This window comes from Tursiops truncatus, chromosome 14 (assembly GCF_011762595.2).
Source record: "Tursiops truncatus isolate mTurTru1 chromosome 14, mTurTru1.mat.Y, whole genome shotgun sequence".
In the NCBI taxonomy this organism is placed as follows: Eukaryota; Metazoa; Chordata; class Mammalia; order Artiodactyla; family Delphinidae; genus Tursiops; species Tursiops truncatus.
Window position 1 is genome coordinate 43,560,779 of NC_047047.1, and position 24,209 is coordinate 43,584,987.

A 24,209-nucleotide genomic window follows, 5' to 3' on the forward strand; every position below is an offset into this window, starting at 1 on the left:
ATAAAGAAGATGTGGTACATGTATACAATGGAATATTACTCAGCCATAAAAGGGAACAAAACTGAGTCATTTGTTGAGATGTGGATGGATCTAGAGACTGTCATACAGAGTGAAGTAAGTCAGAAAGAGAAAAAGAAATATCATATATTAATGCATGTATGTGGAATCTAGAAAAATGGTACAGATGAACCGGTTTGCAGGGCAAAAGTTGAGACACAGATGTAGAGACACCAAGGGGGGAAAACCGCGGTGGGGTGGTGACGGTGGTGTGCTGAATTGGGTGATTGGGATTGACACGTATACAATGATGTGTATAAAATTGATGACTAATAAGAACCTGCAGTATAAAAAAACAAACAAAAAAACCAACTAATACTAAATTTTCTTTGGGTTATTTGTATGGAAATATGTTAATATAAATGTTTCAGACATTACATGAAATTTCTAAAAATCTTATATGTTCTGGTATAATGTTATAAGTCATAATTCTAGTTATTACTTTAAAATGTATATCAGAAATAAAAAAAATTTTTTTTCACTGCAAAGTAATGGAGCTGTTACAGTGGAGGATTACTGGACTGAATGTCAATATGATGACATAGTATGAGTGTGTTTTGTGTTTGGAAATTGCAATCATTGTTGCTTTGGTTGTGGTCATCCATTTACAATGCTTGGTGTCAGTTTATCTCTTGTAAAAATAAAATACAGTGCGTGTGTGTGTGAAAAAAAAATGGGCAAAGGACTTGAATAGAAATTTCTCCAAAGATGATATACAAATGGCCAACAAGCTTATGAAAGATGCTTAACATCAAAAATCATTAGGGAAATGCAATTGAAAACCACTTCACATATATCAGAATAGCTATTAACAAAAAACCAGGGCTTCCCTGGTGGCGCAGTGGTTGAGAGCCCGCCTGCAGATGCAGGGGACACGGGTTCATGCCCTGGTCCGGGAAGATCCCACATGCCGTGGAGAGGCTGGGCCCGTGAGCCATGGCCACTGAGCCTGCGCGTCTGGAACCTGTGCTCCGCAATGGGAGAGGCCACAACAGTGAGAGGCCCGCATACCGCAAAACAAAAAAACAAACAAACAAAAAACCCAGAAAGTGTCGGTGAGGATGTGGAGAAATTGAAATCCTTGTGCACTGCTGGTAGGAATATAAAAATGGTGCAGCTGTTATGGAAAACAGTATGGAAGTTCCTCAAAAATATTAAAAATAGAAATACCATATGATCCAATAATTCCACTTCTGGATATATATCCCAAGGAATGAAAGCAAAGTCTCAGAGACATTTGCGTACCCATGTTCATTGCAGCATTATTCACAATAGCCAAAAGGTGGAAGCAACCCAAGTATCCATTAACAGATGAATGGATAAACAAAATGTGGTATACAACGAAATATTATTCAGCCTTAAGAACAAAGGAAATTCTGACACATGCTACAACATGGATGAACCTTGAAGACATTATTCTAAGAGAAATAAGCCAGTCACAAAAGAGCAAATACTGCATAATTCCACTTATACGAGAATAAGAATAGGCAAATTAGAACAGGCAAATTCACAGAGACAGAAAGTAGAATGGGGGCTGCCAGGGCCAGGACGAGAAGGGAATGGGGAGTTGTTGTTTAATGGGTATGATGTTTCAGTCTGGAAAGATGAACAATGTTCTGGAGATGGATGGTCATGATGGCTGCATAAGGTGACTGTACTTGATGCACTCATATGTTTACTGAAAAAATGGTTAAAATGGTAAATTTTGTGTATTGTGTATATCTTACCACAATAAAAAAGTTGGTTGCCCTCATAAAAAATATATGTACATTTTGGCATTCTGAGTTTTTTGACTTCAGAATTGTAGATAAGGGATCCTGGATGAATTAGATCGCTGATTTATATCACCATGTATTGTTAGTAAAAACTTGTTTGCAGACTCACAACTCACAAAAGTTGTATGTCAGTGGTATAAATAAAACACTACTATTCCTTTGATTGAGGAATGGTCCTCTGGGCTTATGAAGTCCATTTTCTTTTACTAAGACTTGGGGAGAAGAGAAGAAGCCCTGAGAATCAGCTCTGGCTGTACAGATTCTTGTTGATATGACAATGACCTATCTCCAAGCTGATTCACCCTCAATTTAAAGAAGGGTTAATTGTTTTCAGTAGAAGTCAAAGTCTTAATTAGCTCAAGTTTGACTATAAAGATGTAGCAGAACTGATTAATACCATCACTTTATAATAAAGCTGTAATATCATTTTGGGTTTTTTTTCCTGAGCTTAGTGTTAATCTTAGTTCATCTAAAAACTGTTCTCTTTCTTGTTTTTTAGCAAATAATAATTATCAGAAGATGCAAATATAGGTAAATCTTATGAATATTTATATAAAACAACTTGGAAATGGCCAGATTCATTTTATAGATCTTCTGGAAGTCTATAGGAAGGGCAGTAGAAATAGTGCCATAGTAAGTGTGGTTGTTACAAACAGACTCAGATTACCAAACGTTAAGTAGCAGTTTCTGAATTTTTACTAGTAAGTTTATAAATTTAAGGACTATAGAATATCAGTACTATGTCATGGGAGTTGGGACATGGCCATAATTAATTCTCTTGCTAAATTTATTTAAATAGTTGTTTGAGTAATATGAGAAGTTACTATATTTCCACAGAAATGAATTCGAGTCATTGCTATACAAACAGCAAAAATATCGAAGAAGGCTCATTCATATCAAGAAATTTTTACTAGAATAAAACTGTCCATACACGTAGCTTCATGTCCAAATTGAGAGCAAAGTAGTAAGACAGGCTTGGACCTGAAACCCTGGGACCCGTTGCTGCAGCGCTTGCACCTGGACAGTCTCCTCCAGCAACAAAATACAAATAAACTATAAGGAACTAAAAATAACTGTGTGCGTGCACAGTTGGGCTAAATTATGAACAAAAAGACCAAAAACCCAACTGCCACTTCTGACCAGCCCAGAGGAAAAGCAGGGTACTGCGCATGCCCCCTGCACACAGCACCACCAAGGGAGTGGGCAGACCGCCTAAGCCACCCCTCCGGCCGGACCCCTGGACCCACCCCTACCCTCACCCCATATAAGGAAGCAGTTTACCCCCGCTCAGGGAAGGAGCAAGGGAACGTGTTACTTGTTTTTGCTCCCTCGTGCTGCAGCAGGAGCCCCAATAAAGCCTTGCCTGAATTTCTTGACCGGCCTCTTATCAATTTCCATTGATTAAGGAGGCCAAGAACACTGGTTGTAACTAGTTCTAACAGTGCTTTGCTTGTATCTGCTCCTTCCAAATGGTACTTTGTTTCCATCTTGAGGCAGAGCCTGAAGGTGGAGGAAAAGTCAAGACTCCTTTTCGGGGAATGGCGGCGGCGGCGGCGGCGGCGGCGGCGGGGCGGGTGGGCGGTGGTGTGCAGGGCAGGATGGGGTGGGACAAAGTACACCCCAAGTCCTGTCCACTTTGTCTTCTTCCTCCTGTTTCAGCCTCTCCCCACAGTCTTTCCTTCCCTCCCCTTTAACCCACACTGTCTGCAAATGCTCGGAAGAGCGAGGGCATGTATGGTAATGGCTGGTTGAAGAGGGAGCTGGAACAGAAAACTGTATACATTTCAACTACTTTTAATCCTCACCTGCAATCCTACATATTTTAATCCTTATACTTGTGCTGGGTCTCCTAGCTCACTCTGGCCTCACTCCCACCTTCAGGTGCCCTAGAGTACACCCCTGTCACAGGGTGGCCCTGGCAGCTGGTCTCAGAGAACGTCATGGAGGGCCTGTTCTGAGACTTGGCTTCTCAACTCAACGGCCCCCCGGCCCTGCTTCCGTGTGATGATGGCGCCAAGGCCCGGCTGAGGGCAAGAGAAAGTCCCTGAGGGTGGTTCAGGATCGTGGCAGGTTCCCCCTGCAAGGCCCTGTCCACACAGGCTCGAGAACTAGCTGAGTTGAGGGTGAAGAGTAAGCCAGATTTGGGGTTGTTACCAACACTTCAACCACGAGCCTTTCATTCGTTTGACTCTATACATTTGTCCTGTTTTCCACTAAGGGCTGGAAAAAATGCTGGCAATTCTTTGGAAGTTTGATAGTACATAGTAGACTTCTGTTACAGTGTTGCCAAAAGTGTGACAGGCAAAGGCACCACTGATGGTGAAGATGCTACATGGACAAAATTTTTTAATCCAATAGCTAGAACTTAACAAGTAAAAAATATATATATAAACAGTATATTAAAGCCATAATTTCACAGATATTATTGCTTATGAGGAGAAATTAAAAAAAAGAAGAAAGAGATGCATTCACATCCATTTAAAGTAAAACACGAAGTAAACAAGAGTATTGGTAGTGAGCTGAGACTGCAAAAATGAAGAAGGTGGCAAGAAAACGGCACCCATTTTCACGGCTCCTGAACAGCAGCATGGTTTATCCAGTCCTTTAAAAGCACAGTTCACTACTCCTCCTGAAATACAGGCTACTGTCCCACTGGCCATCCATCTAAAAATACATGCTAATCCTTCCCCTGATAGCTATAAGCCCAGGTGCTACAGGCCACACCTATGAGATGCAGGCTTGCTTAAGGTCCTTCCGTCCACTGTGCACCACCTATATCCTCTTTGATATTGGCAAGCGTGTGTGGGAATCAGTTGAGACTGATAGAAAATAGAACGTGTCCCTGACCACCTTCCCTTGACTCTGGGGATAGGAGTTGACCATGGGGGTGGCTTTGTACAATCAATACAAATCCCTGGCTATACAGATGCTTGTTCTGAACCGGCTCCTGAACTCTCCTTTGAGAGCCTGAAGTCAGGGACTGGGTATCAGGGAGAAAAGTAGAGCAGAGTAAATATGGCTTCTGCCCTGATCCTCACACTTTAAAATTTATACCTTGATTATGTGATAAAATTTTGGGATGAGCTGGATAAAGTGACTGCCAAAAAGGAATCATGATTTCTGGTTGATGCTCCCCAACATCTAGCCAGTTTATGGTCAATAATCCCATCTAGTAAGTTAACTCATGAGTTATCTAAGTATATGTTTTGCTTCCAGTTTACCTTGAGGGATACACCAAGAAGTTTCACGGTTCAAGGTCAAACATTTTTGGCTGCTTTACTAGCATTTTTAACATTGCTTTTATGGGTGCTTACTTGCTTATATCTGCCTAAAGTACTTTTCTGGATAAAGTTACATTGGCCCATGTTCTCTGGCAGAGAACTCGAGGGCCTTGACTGTCTATGCAATGAAGTGGACACTAAATTCTCACGTGAACAGAACTCCCCACATGTGCTCAGTGGACTAACGTCACTTGTGACTTACTTCATCTTATCTTTCCTATTTACATTTTCCACTTTAATCTCTCAGTGCCAAATTCTCTATATGAAAAATGAGATAATAAGCCTATCATGAGAATTTAAAAAGATGTATATAAACTGCTTTGTATTCTCTGGTACACATACTTAACATATTGTTAACAGTAGCCAACGTTTACTGAGGGCTGACCATGCACCATGACTTACTCTAAGCACTCTGCAAGTGTATTTAATCCTCATAGAACTCTATGAGGTTGGTGTTGGTATTACCCCCATTTTACAGATGAGGAAATTGAGGCCCAGAGATGTTAACAAATTTGACCAAGGTCTCCAATCTATCACAGGTAAAACCTGGATTTGAACCCAGGCTCCCCGACTCTGAGCCCGGGCTCTTAACCCCTACTACTATGGTAGCTACTCCACTAAAGCTATTTTTTTAAAAATAATTTCTCTTGTTTTTCCTATTATTTATTTATTTATTTATTTTCAGAGGCTGCATGCAGTTACATTTAGGGTCACTAACTTACCCAGAACTTCCCAGTTTTATAACTGAAAGTCTCATCTCTCAGGTTACCAGTCAGTAGTTTTATTATTATGTTGTTTATCTTTGCAGCAGGACCACTGCTTGTACATATAGATACCCTTGTGCAAATTAGGAAAAAGGGGTATTCACTTACATTCAACATACTTTTAATCTTGTATCCATTACATTTATGTAAACTACCTTAAATCCTTCATGGTAGAAGATGGGGTAAGAGAAACAAATATAGAAACAGACTTTCACACTGTATTTAACACATTAAGATCTATGGATAAGTATTAATACATGTGTTACCTTTATATCCTTGTTCTGTCTCCCTGAGATCAATTTTGGTTATTGGTTTGAAATCAGTATCCCATAATCGTATACACCCATCTCGTCCACCAGTGGCAAAGCCTTCTTCGCAAGCATACATGCTGAAGATTCCAGCCTGTTGATTAAGGCAGATAATACTCAATGCTGCAATCGTTCTAAACAGTCATTATAGCTGGATCTTGATGATAAAAATACAAAACAAAGCAAAAATAAAACAAAAAACAAATCTCTTGCTCTCTATTGAAATCCTGGCAATAGAACAAGTAGCCATTTCAGCTAGATTAAAAATTCATAATATCACTAAAGCAAACTAGTTCAAGTGCTCCTTTGCCACGATTAAACTAATAACAGGCTGTAAAAAAAATTCAGGAATTCCTTGGCTAAAGCAAATATAAAAATCATAAATTTCTTTCTGTGACAGCTAATCATTATAAAGACAATGGTGGCGGTGTTTCACATAAATTCCTTTTAAAACAAGTAAAGATATGCGGGCTAGGAACACAAACACTTCTATAGGGACGATGGTGACAGAAATGCATCCCAATGAGCTCAAGCACGCACCATCTGAGCCTAAATGGAAGCATAAATTACACTTGTGTTAGCTTGTTAAGCATTATTTGAAGACGCTTTTCACCTCTGACGTGGTTTCACAACTTAAAGATGCTTTTCCATGGAAAATGTGTTACAAGAGTATAATGTTGACATAATATCCAGTGTAAAGAGAAATTAGGTTACTAACGCAGCTGTTTTTATGAATGAGGACCAATACTGACCTTTTGTTTCAAGAGCTGTTTCATAATTAGCAAAGCCAAGAAAACTGGTCTTCAACATACAAGACAGTGAAAGTTCTAAAATTTCATAGCTCTTTTGCTAAGAGTTGCTGAAACTTTTCTTCAGGTTCACAGTAATAGGGCAAAAAGCTAAAGGTCTGTTGAGTTTCTGATAACATTTTACCAAATTTCCATTTATTACAACAGGCTTTACCTTTCACATCATCTCCCCATTCTTCTGGTCATTTCTACTTTATCATCTATAGACACAGCAATATAACTATTTTAATATATGTCAGAATTCAGCAGAGTGCTCAGAGTCAAGTTTGTCCTTGTTCTTACAGAGCAGACCATCAAAAGAATTTATCAGTGGTTTTTGTTTGCATTTTAAGAAATTGTGATGTGGACATGGAAGTGACGCTCTCTCACTCAGATGAGGAAAATCTACCTTATTAACCACTATAAAAATAACAGCTGTCTCCACCCTTGCTATTCAACATATAGGCCACAGGCCAGCAGCAGTAATGTCATCCCAGACACACTGAGTAACAGTCTGCATTTTTTTAACATCTTTATTGGAGTATAATTGATTTATACTGTTCTATTAGTTTCTGCTGTACAAAAAAGTAAAGCAGCTATACGTATACATATATCACCACCTCTCCTCCCTCTTGCGTCTCCCTCTCACCCTCCCTATCCCAACCCTCTAGCTGGTCACAAAGCACCAAGCTGATCTCCCTGTGCTATGTGGCTGCTTCCCACTAGCTATCTATTTTGCAGTTGGTAGTGTATATATATCAGTGCTGTCTAACTTCATCCCAGCCTACCCTTACCCCTTCCCCGTGTCCTGAAGACCACTCTCTACGTCTGAGTCTTTATGCCTGTCCTGCTCCTAGGTTCTTCATAACTTTTTTTTTTAGATTCCATATATATGTGTTAGCATACGGTATTTGTTTTTCTCTTTGACTTACTTCACTCTGTATGACAGACTCTAGGTCCATCCACCTCACTATAAATAATTCAATTTTGTTTCTTTTTATGGCTGAGTAAAATTCCATTGTATGTATGTGCCACATCTTCTTTGTTCATTCAACTGTTGATGGACACTTAGGTTGCTTCCATGTCCTGGCTATTGTAAATAGTGCTGCAATGAACATTGTGGTACATGACTCTTTTTGAATTATGGTTTTCTCAGGGTATATGCCCAGTAGTGGGATTGCTGGGTCATATGGTAATTCTGTTTTTAGTTTTTTAAGGAACCTCCATACTGTTCTCCATTGTGGCTGTATCAATTTACATTCCCACCAACAGTGCAAGAGGGTTTCCTTTTCTCCACACTCTCTCCAGGATTTATTGTTTGTAGATTTTTTGATGATGGCCATTCTGGCCAGTGTGAGGTAATACCTCATTGTACTTTTAATTTGCATTTCTCTAATGATGAGTGATGTTGAGCATCCTTTCATGTGTTTGTTGGCAATCTGTATATCTTCTCTGGAGAAATGTCGATTTAGGTCTTCTGCCCATTTTTGGACTGGGTTGTTTGTTTTTTTGATATTGAGCTGCATGAGCTGCTTGTATATTCTGGAGATTAATCCTTTGTCAGTTGCTTCGTTTACAAATATTTTTGCCCATTATAAGGGTTGTCTTTTCGTCTTGTTTATGGTTTCCTTTGCTGTGCAAAAGCTTTGAAGTTTCATTAGGTCCCATTTGTTTATTTTTGTTTTTATTTCCATTTCTCTAGGAGGTGGGTCAAAAAGGATCTTGCTGTGATTTATGTCATAGAGTATTCTGCCTATGTTTTCCTCTAAGAGTTTTATAGTGTCTGGCCTTACGATCAGGTCTTTAATCCATTATAATTTTGTGTATGGTGTTAGGGAGTATTCTAATTTCATTCTTTTACATGTAGCCATCCAGTTGTCCCAGCACCACTTATTGAAGAGGCTGTCTTTTCTCCATTGTATATTCTTGCCTCCTTTATCAAAGATAAGGTGGCCATATGTATGTGGGTTTATCTCTGGCCTTTCTATTCTGTTCCATTGATCTATATTTCTGTTTTTGTGCCAGTATCATACTGTCTTCATTATTGTAGCTTTGTAGTATAGTCTGAGTCAGGAAGTCTGATTCCTCCAGCTCCATTTTTCTTTCTCAAGATTGCTTTGGCTATTTGCAATCTTTTGTGTTTCCATACAAATTGTGAAATTTTTTGTTCTAGTTCTATGAAAAATGCCAGTGGTAGTTTGATAGGGATGGCATTGAATCTGCAGATTGCTTTGGGTAGTATAGTCATTTTCACAATGATTCTTCCAATCCAAGAACATGGTATATCTCTCCATCTGTCTGTATCATCTTTAATTTCTTTCATCAGTGTCTTATACTTTTCTGCATACAGGTCTTTGTCTCTGTAGGTAGGTTTATTCCTAGGTATTTTATTCTTTTTGTTGCAGTGGTAAATGGGAGGGTTTCCTTAATTTATCTTTCAGATTTTTCATCATTAGTGTATAGGAATGCAAGAGATTTCTGTGCATTGATTTTGTATCCTGCTACTTTACCAAGTTCATTGATTAGCTCTAGTAGTTTTCTGGTAGCATCTTTAGGATTCCCTATGTATAGTATCATGTCATCTGCAAATAGTGACAGTTTTACTTCTTCTTTTCTGATTTGGGTTCCTTTTCTTGCTTTTTCTTCTCTGACCACATTGGCTAAATCTTCCAAAACTATGTTTTATAATAGCCGTGAGAGTGGGCAACCTTGTCTTTTTCCTGATCTTAGTGGAAATGGTTTCAGTTTTTCACCATTGAGAATGATGTTGGCTGTGGGTTTGTCATATATGGCCTTTATTATGTTGAGGTAAGTTTCCTCTATGCGCACTGTCTGGAGAGTTTTTATCATAAATGGGTACTGAATTTTGTTGAAAGCTTTTTCTGCATCTATTGAGATGATCATATGGTTTTTCTCCTTCAATTTGTTAATATGATTTATCACATTGATGGATTTGTGTATAATGAAGAATCCTTGCATTCCTGGGATAAACCCCACTTGATCATGGTGTATGATCCTTTTAATGTGCTATTGGATTCTGTTTGCTAGTATTTTGCTGAGGATTTTTGCATCTATGTTCATCAGTGATACTGACAACCTGCTTTTTAACAAGATCTCCAGGAGATTCATAGGCACATTAACGTTTAAGAAATGCTGGTTGGGCTTCCCTGGTGGTGCAGTGGTTGAGAGTCCGCCTGCCGATGTAGGGGATATGGGTTCGTGCCCCGGTCCGGGAAGATCCCACATGCCGCGGAGCGGCTGGGCCCGTGAGCCATGGCTGCTGAGCCTGCGCGTCCAGAGCCTGTGCTCCGCAACAGGAGAGGCCACAACAGTGAGAGGCCCGTGTACCGCAAAAAAAAAAAAAGAAATGCTCGTTTAGAAGATGAAACTGACGATGAAATACTTCTAGTTTCTGTCAAGCTGGTACTGCTGAATTACAACACTAATCAGTCAATCGATAATTGAGACGAAAGCTAATTAAGTTATTAAGCTTTTGAAATATTAATTTCTTCCAGGTGAACAAAAATAAATAGGGAAATCCTTCATGAATGTTTAGTGAGTGTTCAGCAGAACTGGCTGATCTTAAAGCAACAGGGCAAAAATACAGAGATTTGTGACTTTTACTTATTTAATAAGTCATTCCCAAACTTCTATACGGAAATACTTACACTATGTGCTCCTTGAATGGTGCGGACTAAATTGAGCCCTTTCCAGACATAGATGTCGCCATTTAAAGCACCAGAGTAGGTGATGTCTTCTTTGGCACATGCAAGGCAAAGGATGGTCTGAAGATCCCCTGTTTTGCCAAATATTCCTCTTTTTGCAGTCAGGGCATTTCCACATAGTGTCCAAAACTAGAAAATAAGTGATAAAATAAATAGATCCAAAAAAAAGAGTATTCTGATGCATCTCATTATTGGTATTTATTTGCTAATGTTTCAATACATTTTACATAATTTACTATAGGTGCACTAGATACACATAATTTAACTTGTTTTGTTATAACGGCAGAGAACTGCAAAACATTTTAGCCAACTACTAGCAGTAAAAAAAAAAAACTTATAACAATATTTTTTAAACTCTCAAAGTTCCAACATTCCAAAACTTTGCTAAATGTTTAATGTTCATTTTTTTGTTTAATTTCTTGTCAAGTTATAGCACTAGTATAGGTTCACTGTAGAGAAGTTTAGAAACAGAGAAAAGTGAAAAGAGGAAAATTGGAATTATTCACAACCTCCTGTTAACATGTTGATATATCTTCTAGGTGTTTTTGTTGCACGTATATATATATGCATTTAGAAATAATTTCTAACTAAAAATTACATAAATCTTCACTGTAGAAACATTACTCAGAAATGTTTCTAAATATAGGTTATATTTCATATAGCCAAATAACTGACTAGGCTTTTCAGTTTTAGTTGCATAATTTATTATGAGGGAGACTATAAGCATAAAGGTTGAGCTGCTTTATAGATAGCAGCAGGGAGACTCCCATGGTTATGTAGAAATTAAGTATTTCACTCTGACATATTTTCTTTCAGTATGTGAACTGGTATAATTTTACTACCATGTACGTAGCCTCTCACAATTTATAAAGGCTCTTTACATGTGTTTAGTTATTTGATCTTCATAATACCCTTACGAATAGGCTAAGGCAGATATTATTATTACACCCATTTGGAAAGGAGAGAAAGAAGGCATAAGTGACTTGCCAAAGGTTCATCAGGGGTTATACATGAGAAAGTATTGAAATATTTGCCTTGAGAACTTTAAATCCAATGAAGAAGATACATATAAAACAAAAAAAGATCATTTGAAGGCAGCATATTCAGACTGCATAAAAGTGGTAAGGAAATTTGAAGATAGAGAACCATGTTGAATTAACTGGAATGAACAAGAATAGGATTTGGGTCATTGGTGAGGAAAAAACTGCATCGTGGTTTAGGAGAGCAGGGTTAGGTGAATCCAAGTGACAGGAAATGTGTGCGGAAAAATTAGTGACAACCCTAATATTCTGTGCCTGCAGGAGACGAAAAATGACGGTCCTCCAGAGTGGCTGGGTACTCGAGGAAGCAGTTCTAGATGGGTGCACCCCTCAGGAGGGCCAGGACTCAGGCAGCTGTGGAGGTGGTGGCCCTTGGGGAGAATGAGAGAAAGATGTGCCATCATCTGAGACTATACAAGATTCTTCTCTCATTAAGTATCAACTCTGGTGATTTGCTTCTTTGGCTATTACTGATTTTACAAAAAGGCACTAAAGTATACATCAAAAGAATAAGAACAATCTGGGGAAGGATAGTTAGGTATATGCCTTGGGAAAACATTTAAGTATTAACTTTGAACCTGAACAAACTATGAGACATAAACAACTACTGGTTGTACCTACATGCCAAAGAACTTGCTGTTACACGGTGATGCTTAAGGCAGACATTTATCCTTCTATTATCTCCCCATGCATGAAAATTAAAGAAAGCGTAACTATTTGGTAATTATTATCCCTTTAACTTGGGATGTGTACTTTGGCCTGAGTTGTTGAAATATTTCTAGATGGACAACCACAAAAAAGAGAGACTTATCCCTACACAAAGATTTTTTCTGATGAAATCACCCAGTCAGATGGCATAATGTCAACATGAAACATTCCAGATAATCAGATGATTCTCTAAAAAGGCATATATAGCTGTAATGACAGGATAGGCATGAGAATTTCTGCAGAAAATGGCAAATCTGAGACATTATCTCTTCTTGAGAAGCACTTCATGTTTGGAAAACAGTGACAGATTAGGGTAGCAACACACCATTAACTCCACATCAAATGAAAGCACATTGTTTATCTTCTCCAATCTCCATTCACAGATTGTAATGCAAATTGTGTTAGAACTGGCAGGTACTTGGGAGCTCATCTGACCCTAAGTAATCCCTGAGGTCCCTTCTGTCTGCGACTAAAGAATGGAGAAAGAACAATAACAGCCAACAAACCTGGTAGGCTCATTTCCTGTAAAACCAAGCAAGCAGAAAATGCTCAACTGCTACTGTTTTTCAAGCATTCATTTCAGATAATCATAATTTGCCTGTTTGCCAAACACTGGGGATTGTAAAATGAGAAAGAATTTTACCCTAGCTACAAAAATTTCACGTAAAAATATTTTCTTGGGGGCTTCCCCGGTGGCGCAGTGGTTGAGAGTCCGCCTGCCGATGCAGGGGATACGGGTTCGTGCCCTGGTCCGGGAAGATCCCACATGCCGCGGAGCTGCTGGGCCCGTGAGCCATGGCCGCATCCGGAGCCTGTGCTCCGCGACAGGAGAGGCCACAACAGTGAGGCGCCCGCGTATCGCAAAAAAAAAAAAAAAAATTTTCTTGGAGTGCATTAGAGATTCTGCATTCACCTTGTGACTGGAATGATTCGTTTGATGTTAGGCGGCTTTGGGGAAAAAAGGTGGGGGTCCTGGAATTGCATGTAGAAAATACAGATAGTGAAAATAATTTGTTAAAGCCTGCTGAAATTTGTTGTGGATTTCCTTCTAAACAAAATTAATAAAGAATAAAGAATGACATAATTAATAAAGAATCTGCATTTGCAGATTCTTCCATTTGAGGTAAAAATGCTTGTTTTTGCTTAGAAAAAATGCCTAGGTCTGCCAAAACACAATTAACAAATTTAACAGGACAAACAGCTCTTAGTGTTTTCAAATGAGGTTCCAGGGTTCTATCTGTCTCTGCTTTTAGAATCAACTGATTAAAGGAGTTAACCAAAGATGGAAAGAAACAGGGAAACTGGACGAATCTATCAATTAAAGCAGTTAATCTATTATCTTTGATAATCTGGTTTGGGGGTGGGGACTTAAGCCAAGATAGATCATTAAAGAAATAATTGCTAAGAGAAAAGAGCTTGTCAAAGGGAGCCAGAAACGGAGTTTAAATCTTATCTGTGCCACTATTTTTGTAGACCTAGGAAATGGGAAAAGAAATTAATATTATTGTGCCCCTACTGGTTCCATACACTGTTTAATGTAACTCTTAAATTCAGGAGGTAGTTATCCCCACCCCCCTTTTTATCCTGTCTTTTTTGTTTTTGTTTTTTTGGGAAAGAAAGAAATTCAGTCTCGGAGATAAAATAGCTTTCCCAGAATCAAGTAGAGGGAGACAGAACCAGGATTCAAAGTCAAACAACCTCCTAGGTCTTGGCTTCCTCACTGTGGAATATGCAAGTTGGCTGAAGGCTCCCTGGTCAGGGTGCCAGACTTCCAGAGAGCCACCATGGAATAATGGAATCCGGCTCATCTTGAGCTCATGTATTTCTTTGCTTGTGGCTGAAAGAACAACTCAGTGCCTCTTCCATATGTTATGATCAGAAACTCATGCTAGCAGATATATATTATATCCTTGGTTAATTAAAAACTGTTAAGGGAATTAAGATGTAATGGCTACCATGTATTTCATGGCCAAAATTTTTCAAAATATTTGTTCCCTTGGAAAGACAACTAAGATGTTCTTTGGTGATGAAAAAGTTGATAATCTGTGAACATGTTAATGGGCCAAGGACCCTTCTGCTCCCCAGACCTATGATTCGATGGGTGACCAGTCCCTGCCTATTAACTCCTGACTGAAGGGCAACCCCTTCCCTGGGTTCTGCTGCCTTCCAAGCCCACCCTACCAAACTCACCTATCCATTAAGGCTCAGCTCAAATAGCATCCCTTCCTGAACCACTTAACATTCCTCTAACCAGTTGGGATCTCTCTGTTATCCCTAGAGAATTTTGGTTTTGCCACTCTTACAGAATGTTCTATTTCAATGTTTTAATTGCTCAGTTTTAAGCAAACTGAAAATCGGGTCAGTTTTTATTCTATCACATGGTACAAACTCAACTAATGTTTATCAAATTTAATGAGTTTTCTAGTCTTTCAGTTGGACTGTATAAATTATGAGAAAGGATTATCCAACTACTGTTGAAGCAAAAAGTGCCTTCATTTCAGCAAACATAGCCTCAGGTTAAAATCAGCTCTCTGCACAAGGATTATAAAATGTTTATGAAGCCCTAAGGACATGTGACACCTTTGAAGAGTAGAACCTATAGACTTATCTTTTTGTCCCCTGTGTTTCCATTACTTTTTTCTTATTTTGGAAGAAATGCATGTTATTGTAAAATAATTTTAAAATAATGGGAAAATTTAAAAACTATCAACTCACTACGCAAGATAACTGTTTAATGTTTTGGGATAGTCTACCAATTTTTTCCTACACAAAAATATACTTTTAAAGTAAAAAAATCAAAGCCACAAATTTATCCCACCCAGAAGTAGACTGTAAATAGATCTTAAATATGTCCAATAATATTAAATAATCCTCTAAAATATGACGTATGATTGCACAGTATTTCTTCATATGGATATACCATATTTTATTTAACCACCTGAGGGCAGTTAGGGGGTTTCAGGTCGTCTTTTGTTTGGTTTTATTTGCTATTGCTAAGTTATTCAGCAATGAACCAGTGCTTGGTTCATACTCCTAAGAATTTCCTTGGGATAAATTACAAGATATGACATTACTGGCTGTGCTTACTTTGGCAGCACAGATACTAAAATTGGGATGAAATTACTGTTTCAAAGGGTATCAACATTTCTAAGGTAATTGACAGGTATTGCCAAATTTCTGGACTGAAAGACTATACTCATTTACCCTTCCACCAGCAAGGTTTGAGAGTGTTCATTCCCCAAATCTTTCCCAATACTGGATACATTTCAATCATCATTTTGATATATTAAAAACACTGTTATTTTAAAATGTCTATTCCTTAATTATTAATGAGTCAGCATTTTCATGTGTCTATTAGCAGACAATTGAGAAAAATAATGTGGACATTCTTTGTCCATTCTATAGATTTGCTAGAATTCTTTATATTTCAAGAACAAGCCAACATTCTATGCCTTGTTGCCTATACTTTGCTAGTTTGTGGTCTGCCTCTTTTGTTTCTTGGGGGTAGTGGGAAGGTAAACAGAATATCTTAATATTTGTATAGTTGAATCTATAGTATTATCCTTTGATGGAAGAAATTTTCATCTATTAGGGTGCGGGGAAGCCATTCGGGCTTATACATGATTTGGCCTGAATTTTATGTGAACTAGAACAGCCTGACATATGGCCTGTCAAACATACATTGTACATTTGCTTTAACCATTAAAGAAAAGAATGCATTATCCAGAAGTAAAGAATGTTCTCTTTGAACATAGGAGTAAACGCCTACCCTTCCACGATGCCCATGTTAGTACTCCTTCAAAGACAAAGTTCCCTTCCCAGAAGTCAAGGTCATGCTGACTCTCTGTGTATGTGTTAATCTGAAACTACACATCTCTGTTGAAAGCTTGAAGGAATGTACCCTGTCATGTTTGATGTATGTATGTCCTTTGTTCAGAGAAAATATAAAACTGTGTTGAAAACCATGTTTCTCCAGAGTGCTTTCTTCCTTGGTGGAGACTGCACTCCCGGGCCAGTCCTCAGCTTGGCTGAAATAAAACTCCCTTCTATTCCTTACTGTAGACTGTTTATTGGTTATTTGTGTCAAACACCTTTATGGCTTATTTGCTTTTACATTTAGAAACACCTTTCTCCAACTTGAGAGAAATTAAATATTTACATATATATTCCTCTATTTTATAGTTTTTTTTAACATTTAACTCTTTAATTCATAAATAATTTATTTTAGTATATGCTATGAAGTAATGACATACAACTAGAATAATAAATTTTTCTAGTGCCCACTTGTCAGACGTACTATTATTATATTCTAAATTGTCATACATATTAAGGTCTATTTCTCAGCTTAGTTTCTTTTTTGTTGGTTTTTATTTATCCTTACCCCAGTCTTGTACCATTTTAATTTTTGAAACTTCATAATATGCTTTAGTAAATAGTAGTGCATTTTCCTTTTCATTATTGTTTTTTGTGCCAAGGTTCTTGGTTGTCTTTCATTCTCATAGATTAACTTAGAATAACTTAAAGGGAAATGCTGTCAGATAACAATAAAGCTTATAAAGATTTTCATTGAACTTGTATTAAATATAAATTAACTTGGAGATAAATAATGCATGTATCATTTTTACACTTCATGTCCGGAATCAATGTTGTCTCTCTCCATTTGCCCAGGTCTTCTTTTACATTCCTCTATAAAGTTCTATGATAGTTTTTAAATTAGGTCTTGCATATTTCTTGTTATGTTTATTTCTGAGCATTTTATCATGTGTCCCTTTCTAACCATTAAGTAGGAATAATGGGAAGGATCACGAAAAACTAGACTAAAAGACGAACAAAAGAACTGGGAAACAGGAGGAGTTGGCTGGAGGAGTAACACAGACATTTCCTCTGTTCACACAGAAATGCACCATTTTTGTAGCAGCAGAGGTCCACACATGCTCTGTTCCAGCAAGTAACCCTTACACTCTTTTCTTTATGGACTTTAACTTACATTATCTACAAACCTATAGACAGAAGATCCTGGGCCGTATCCCAGGGTCCAGGAGAAATTTTTGTTATGTCAGAGGAAAGGATGTCTATGGTGTTAATTTTGCTACCTGTGTAACAAAATAGAGAGGAGCAAATAGACAGAGGCAGGTCCTGCTCCACTAGTAATATTCCAGGCTGTGTAGTCTACAGGAAGCTAGGCATTTAAAAGCCAATGGCCCAGGTAGGTTTGTACTATATATCGCTCTCCTTCTAGGTCCATCACAACATGGCATCTTTCTTCTAAAAGAACATATCAACATATCAAAAAGTTTTGACATGCAATATGTATAAACATTCACAATGAAAAAACTTAATTCACAAAATTAAAATCAGAACTGTTTTAAAACATGCAATCCTAAAAGTATTATGAGTCTTCTGTCTTTTATATACATATATATATATATATATATATATATATATATATATATATTTTGCGGTACGCGGGCCTCTCACCGCCGTGGCCTCTCCCGTTGCGGAGCACAGGCTCTGGACGCGCAGGCTCAGCAGCCATGGCTCACGGGCCCAGCCGCTCCACGGCATGTGAGATCTTCCCGGACCAGGGCACGAACCCGTGTCCCCTGCATCGGCAGGCGGACTCTCAACCACGGCGCCATCAGGGAAGCCCTTCTGTATAATATTTAATTAACATAAAGTTTCCTTTTCAGCTGCCTGCTGAGCACTTCGCTTGATTGTTGTTATACTGCATTTCTAAACGGGAGGCCCATCAGCTGATGTTAGTGTGCTCTGGGATCAGAGATGCAGGTAAGAAGCCTCCAAATTTAAGGGGAAAAAAGCAGTTTGAAGCAGTTTCTCAACACCAAATTATATATATAAACATCTGGAATTATTTTCATACAAGGTACCAAAATTTCTTTATAATAACTACTTTACCTTTATATGTTTCACTCCACAGCTAACCACTCTGTTCGGCTGATATGGATCCCAGGAAATATCAAAAATCTGTTTAAAAAAGATAAAAAGTTGCTCTGTTCAGCATTCATGTGTTTTTGCTTTCTTTCAGATACTGTCCAATTGCCAAGACTCTATCCTAACATTCAGAGCACAATGTTACCTACCCAAATGGAGTACTTGGCTACGGAGATGAGTCAGGAATTGCTAATACACATTTTAGCACCTTGTGTCTACTTACCTTAGTCCTGAATGAATAAGTAATAATTAACCACAATCACTGAGAACTGGTATCACATTTTTAACTTCGTCCGTCCAAGGTAAATAAACTGTGATGATTTAGGATAGTTTTTTGATCAAATTTTTGGTGGCTCTCCACAATGCTAATAACACACTTTTGAGATAGCTTTACAGTGAAAACAAAGAGAATGGCAATTGTTTAAAGTGCATATTCCCCCAGCCCATGTCAGAGATTCTGATTTAGTGGATCACAAATTAGGTCCAGGCACATGCATTTTAAAACACAGCCCAGGAGATTCTGATGCAGGTGGTCCATGGACCACATTCTGTGAAGCTCTAATAGAAAGAAGGACCAATTGTAGGGGCAGAGACTAGACTAGAGAAAGAGGCTGCTAACCTCTCATCAAGTAGGAAGCTATTGCTCCAATCATCAGACAAAGAAGGAGGACCTTTGATTAGGCAGAAAGGAACAAGTATTGACCACAGAAACAGCTCTGAAGAAAGAACACTTGGTCTAAGGACCAAGTATGAATAAGGTCCAAGTACCCATTTTATCTATGCAAGCTCAGGCAAGTCTTAGCATCTCTAACCTTAACCTCATCATCTCTAAAATGAATGAATGACACCATCTCAGTTCTGTTGTGAGGTCAATTAAGATAATGTATGTACGATCATCTTGCAGACTACAAAGCACTGATTATACAAATTAGTGCTAGGGGCTAAGTATTTTAGCCACTAAAATAATCTTGAAAATAATCATTTGCCCATAAGTAACCAATAATAATTCATACTGTCATCAACAATAAAGAGTAAAACTGTGTGATACAAATTATGGAGTCTGGGAGAACAGTGTTCTAAAAGCAGTATTTCATTAAAACATTCTAGGCTCTTAAAATTACAGAGTTCTCACTAGATAGCACTGTACTTTTTACAATCTACTCGTAACTGGAAAGTGTACAGTTCATCAGCAAAACAACAGGAAATTCATGTATAGATCCAGTCCAATTCAACCACTTTGGAAGATAAGATATAATGGGATCACAGAACAGCAGAAACAGTAATATCCAATATGCAAGGTATGAGCAGGAAACAAGATGGTAGAGTAGAAGGACTTGAGCTCACCTCCTCTCATGAAAACACCAAAATCACAACTAACTGCTGAACAACCACCTACAAAAAAGACTTGAACCTACCAAAAAAGATATTCCACACCCAAAGACAAAAAAGAAGCCACAACAAGACAGTAGCAGGGGCACGTTCATGATATAATAAAATGCCATACCCACTGGGTGGGAGACCAAAAGCTGGAAAATAATTATATCACAGAGGTTCTCCCACAGGAGTGAGATCTGAGCCCCATGTCAGGCTCTCCAGCCTGGGGGTCTGGCATTGGGAGGAGGAGCCCCCAGAGCATTTGGCTTTGAAGGCCAGTGGGACTTGAGTGCAGGAGCTCCACACGACTGGGGGAAATAGAGACTCCACTCTTGGAGGGTGCAGACAAGGTTTCATATGCACTGGGACCCAGGGCAAAGCAGCGACTCCATAGGATCCTGGGCCAGACCTACCTGCAGGTCTTGGAGGGTCTCCTGGGGAGGCAGTGGTTGGCTGTGGCTCACTGTGGGGGCAAGGACACTGGTAGCAGAGGCCCCAGGGACCCCTTATTGGAGTGAGCTCTCCCAGATGTTGCCATTTTGGCACCGAGATCTGGCCCTACCAAACAGTTTGCAGACTCCAGTGCTGGGATACCTCAGGCCAAACAACCAGTGGTGGGGGTAGGGGGGAAACACAGCCGCACCCATCAGCAGACAGGCTGCCTAAAGTTGTCCTGAGCCAACAATCGCCTATAAATTCACCCCTTGACATGGCCCTGGACATCAGAGGGACAAGACGCAGCTCCACCCACCAGTGGGCAGGCACTAATTCCTCCTACAAGAAAGCTTCCACAAGCCCCTGGACCAACCTCACCCACCAATGGGCTGACACCAGAAGCAAGAATTACAATCCTGCAGCCTGAGAAACAGAGACCACAAACACAGAAAGTTAGACAAAATGAAATGGCAGAGAAATACATTCCAGATGAAGGAACAAGATAAAACCCCAGAAGAACAACTAAGTGAAGTAGAGATGGTCAATCTACCTGAAAAAGAAGTCAATCTACCTGAAAAAGAAGTCAATTTACCTGAAAAAGGAGGGCATGGCATGATATATTTAAAGTGATGAAAGGCAAAAACCTACAGCCTACAAGAATACTCTACCCAGCAAGGCTCTCATTCAGATTCAGTGGAGAAATCAAAAGCTTTACAAACAAGCAAAGGCTAAGAGAATTCAGCACCACCAAACCAGCTTTACAACAAATGCTAAATGAAATTCTCTAACCGGAAAAGAAAAGGTCACAACTAGAAACAAAAAAATTACAAATGGGAAAGCTCACCGGTAAAGGCAAACAAACGTACAGTAAATGTAGGAAAACATCCACACACAAATATGATATCAAAACCAGCAACCATGAGGACAGTACAAATGCAGGATATTGGAAATGCATTTGAAATTAAGAGACCAGCAACTGAAAACAATCTTGTATATATATAGACTGCTATATCAAAACCTCATGGGAGAAATGTCTATTTAGGTCTTCTGCCCATTTTTGGATTGGGTTGTTTGATTTTTTGTTATTGAACTGCATGAGCTGCTTGTAAATTTTGGAGATTAATCCTTTGTCAGTTGCTTCATTTGCAAATATTTTCTCCCATTCTAAGTGTTGTCTTTTGGTCTTCTTTATGGTTTCCTTTGCTGTGCAGAAGCTTTTAAGTTTCATTAGGTCCCATTTGTTTATTTTTATTTTTATTTCCATTTCTCTAGGAGGTGGGTCAAAAAGGATCTCGCTGTGATTTATGTCATAGAGTGTTCTGCCTATATTTTCCTCTAAGAGTTTGATAGTTTCTGGCCTCCAAAGAAGATATACAGATTGCCAACAAACACATGAAAGAATGCTCAACATCATTAATCATTACAGAAATGCAAATCAAAACTACAATGAGATATCATCTCACACCGGTCAGAATGGCCATCATCAAACAATCTAGAAACAATAAATGCTGGAGAGGGTGTGGAGAAAAGGGAACACTCTTGCACTGTTCGTGGGAATGTAAATTGATACAGCCACTATGGATAACAGTATGGAGGTTCCTTAAAAAATTACAAATAGAACTACCATATGACCCAGCAATCCCACTACTGGGCATATACCCTGAGAAAACCATAATTCAAATAGAGTCATGTACCAATATGTTCATTGTAGCTCTATTTACAATAGCCAGGACATGGAAGCAACCTCAGTGTACATCAACAGATGAATGGATAAAGAAGATGTGGCACATATATACAATGGAATATTACTCAGCCATAAAAATAAATGAAATTGAGTTATTTGTAGTGAGGTGGATGGACCTAGAGTCTGTCATACAGAGTGAAGTAAGTCAGACAGAGAAAAACAAATACCGTATGCTAACACCTATATGTGTAATCTAAGAAAAAAAAAAGGTCATGAAGAACCTAGGGGTAAGATGGAAATAAAGACACAGACCTACTAGAGAATGGACTTGAGGAAATGGGGAGGGGGAAGGGTAAGCTGTGACAAAGTGAGAGAGTGGCATGGACATATATACACTACCAAATGTAAAATAGCTAGCTAGTGGGAAGCAGCTGCATAGCACAGGGAGATCAGTTCCGTGGTTTGTGACCACCTAGAAGGGTGGGGTAGGGAGGGTGGGAGGGAGGGAGATGCAAGAGGGAAGAGATATGGGAACACAGGTATTGTATAACTGATTCACCTTGTTATAAAGCAGAAACTAAGACACCATTGTAAGGCAATTATACTCCAATAAAGATGTTAAAAAAAACCAAAACACCTCATGGGAACCACAAACCAAAAATCTACAATAGATATGCACACAAAAAATAAAAAGCAATGCAAACACAACACTAAAGATGGTCATCAAATCACATGAGAACAAAAGAGAAAGAGAAGGAAAAATACCTACAAAAACAAATCCAAAACAATTAACAAGATGGCAATAAGAACATACATATGGATAATTACCTTAAGGGTAAATGGATTAAATGCTCCAACCAAAAGACACATGCAGACTGAAAGTGAAGGGATGGAAATATCCCATGTAAACAGAAATCAAAAGAAAGCTGGAGTAGCAATACTCACATCAGACAAAATAGACTTTAAAGACTGTTATAAGAGACAAAGAAGGACACTACATAATGATCAAGGGATCAATCCAAGAAGAAGATATAACAATTGTAAATATATATGCACCCAACATAGGAGCACCTCAATATATAAGGCAAATGCTAACAGCAGTAAAAGCAGAAATCGACAGTAACACAGTGATAGTGGCTTTAACACCCCAGTTTACATGAATGTACATATCATCCAGTCAGAAAATCAATAAGGAACCACAGGCCTTAAATGACACATTTGACCAGATGGACTTAATTGATATTTATAGAAAGCAGCAGAATAAACATTCTTCTCAAATGCACATGGAACATTCTCCAGGATAGATCACATGCTGGGCCACAAATCAAGCCTCAGTAAATTAAAAAATACTGAAATCATATCAAGTATCTTTTCTGACCACAACACTATGAGATTTGAAATCAATCACACACACCAAAACTGTAAAAAACACAAACACATGGAGGCTAAACAATATGTTACTAAACAAACAAAGGATCACTGAAGAAATCAAAGAGGAAATAAAAGAATACCTGGAGACAAATGACAATGAAAAGATGACAATCCAAAAACTATGGGACACAGCAAAAGCAGTTCTAAGAGGGAAGTTTATAGCAATACAATCTTACTTCAGGAAACAAGAAAAATTTCAAATAAACAACTTAATCTTACACCTCAAGCAACTAGAGAAAGAACAAACAAAACCCAAAGTTAGTAGAAGGAAAGAAATCATAAAGATCAGAGCAGAAATAAATGAAAAAGAAATGAAGGAAATGATAGCAAAAATCAATGAAACTAAAAGCTGGTTCTTTGAAAAGATAAACAAAACTGACAAGCCTTAAGCCAGTCTCATCAAGAAAAAACGGAAGAGGGCTCAAATCAATAAAATTAGAAATGAAAAAGGAGAAGTTACAACTGACACTACAGAAATACAAAGGATCATAAGAGACTACTACAAGCAACTATATGCCAATAAAATGGACAACCTAGAAGAAATGGACAAATTCTTAGAAAGGTATAGCCTTCCAAGACTGAACCAGGAAGAAATAGAAAATATGAACAGACAAATCACAAGTACTGAAATTGAAACTGTGATTAAAAATCTTCCAACAAACAGAAGTCCAGGACCAGATGGCTTCACAGGTGAATTCTATCAAACATTTAGAGAAGCCTTAACACCTATTCTACTGAAACTCTTCCAAAAAATTGCAGAGGAAGGAACCCTCCCAAATTCATTCTATGAGACCACCATCACCCTGATACAAAAAAACAGACAAAGATACCACAGAAAAAGAAAATTACAGGCCAATATCACTGATGAATATAGACACAAAAATCCT

The 24,209-nt window shown here is 38.4% G+C and overlaps 1 protein-coding gene across 1 annotated transcript in view; it reads right to left on the bottom strand.

Moving 5' to 3' along the window:
* The window catches only part of EML6 (EMAP like 6), a 184,741-nt gene that overhangs the window by 151,543 nt on the left and 8,989 nt on the right, over window positions 1-24,209 (bottom strand). The window contains exons 5-7 of the mRNA XM_033838189.2: window positions 18,363-18,431; window positions 10,642-10,827; window positions 6,144-6,279 (exon numbers count right to left, since the gene is read on the bottom strand). Coding sequence (XP_033694080.1) covers window positions 6,144-6,279; window positions 10,642-10,827; window positions 18,363-18,431 — 391 coding nt within the window. The remainder of the gene's footprint in view (window positions 1-6,143; window positions 6,280-10,641; window positions 10,828-18,362; window positions 18,432-24,209) is intronic.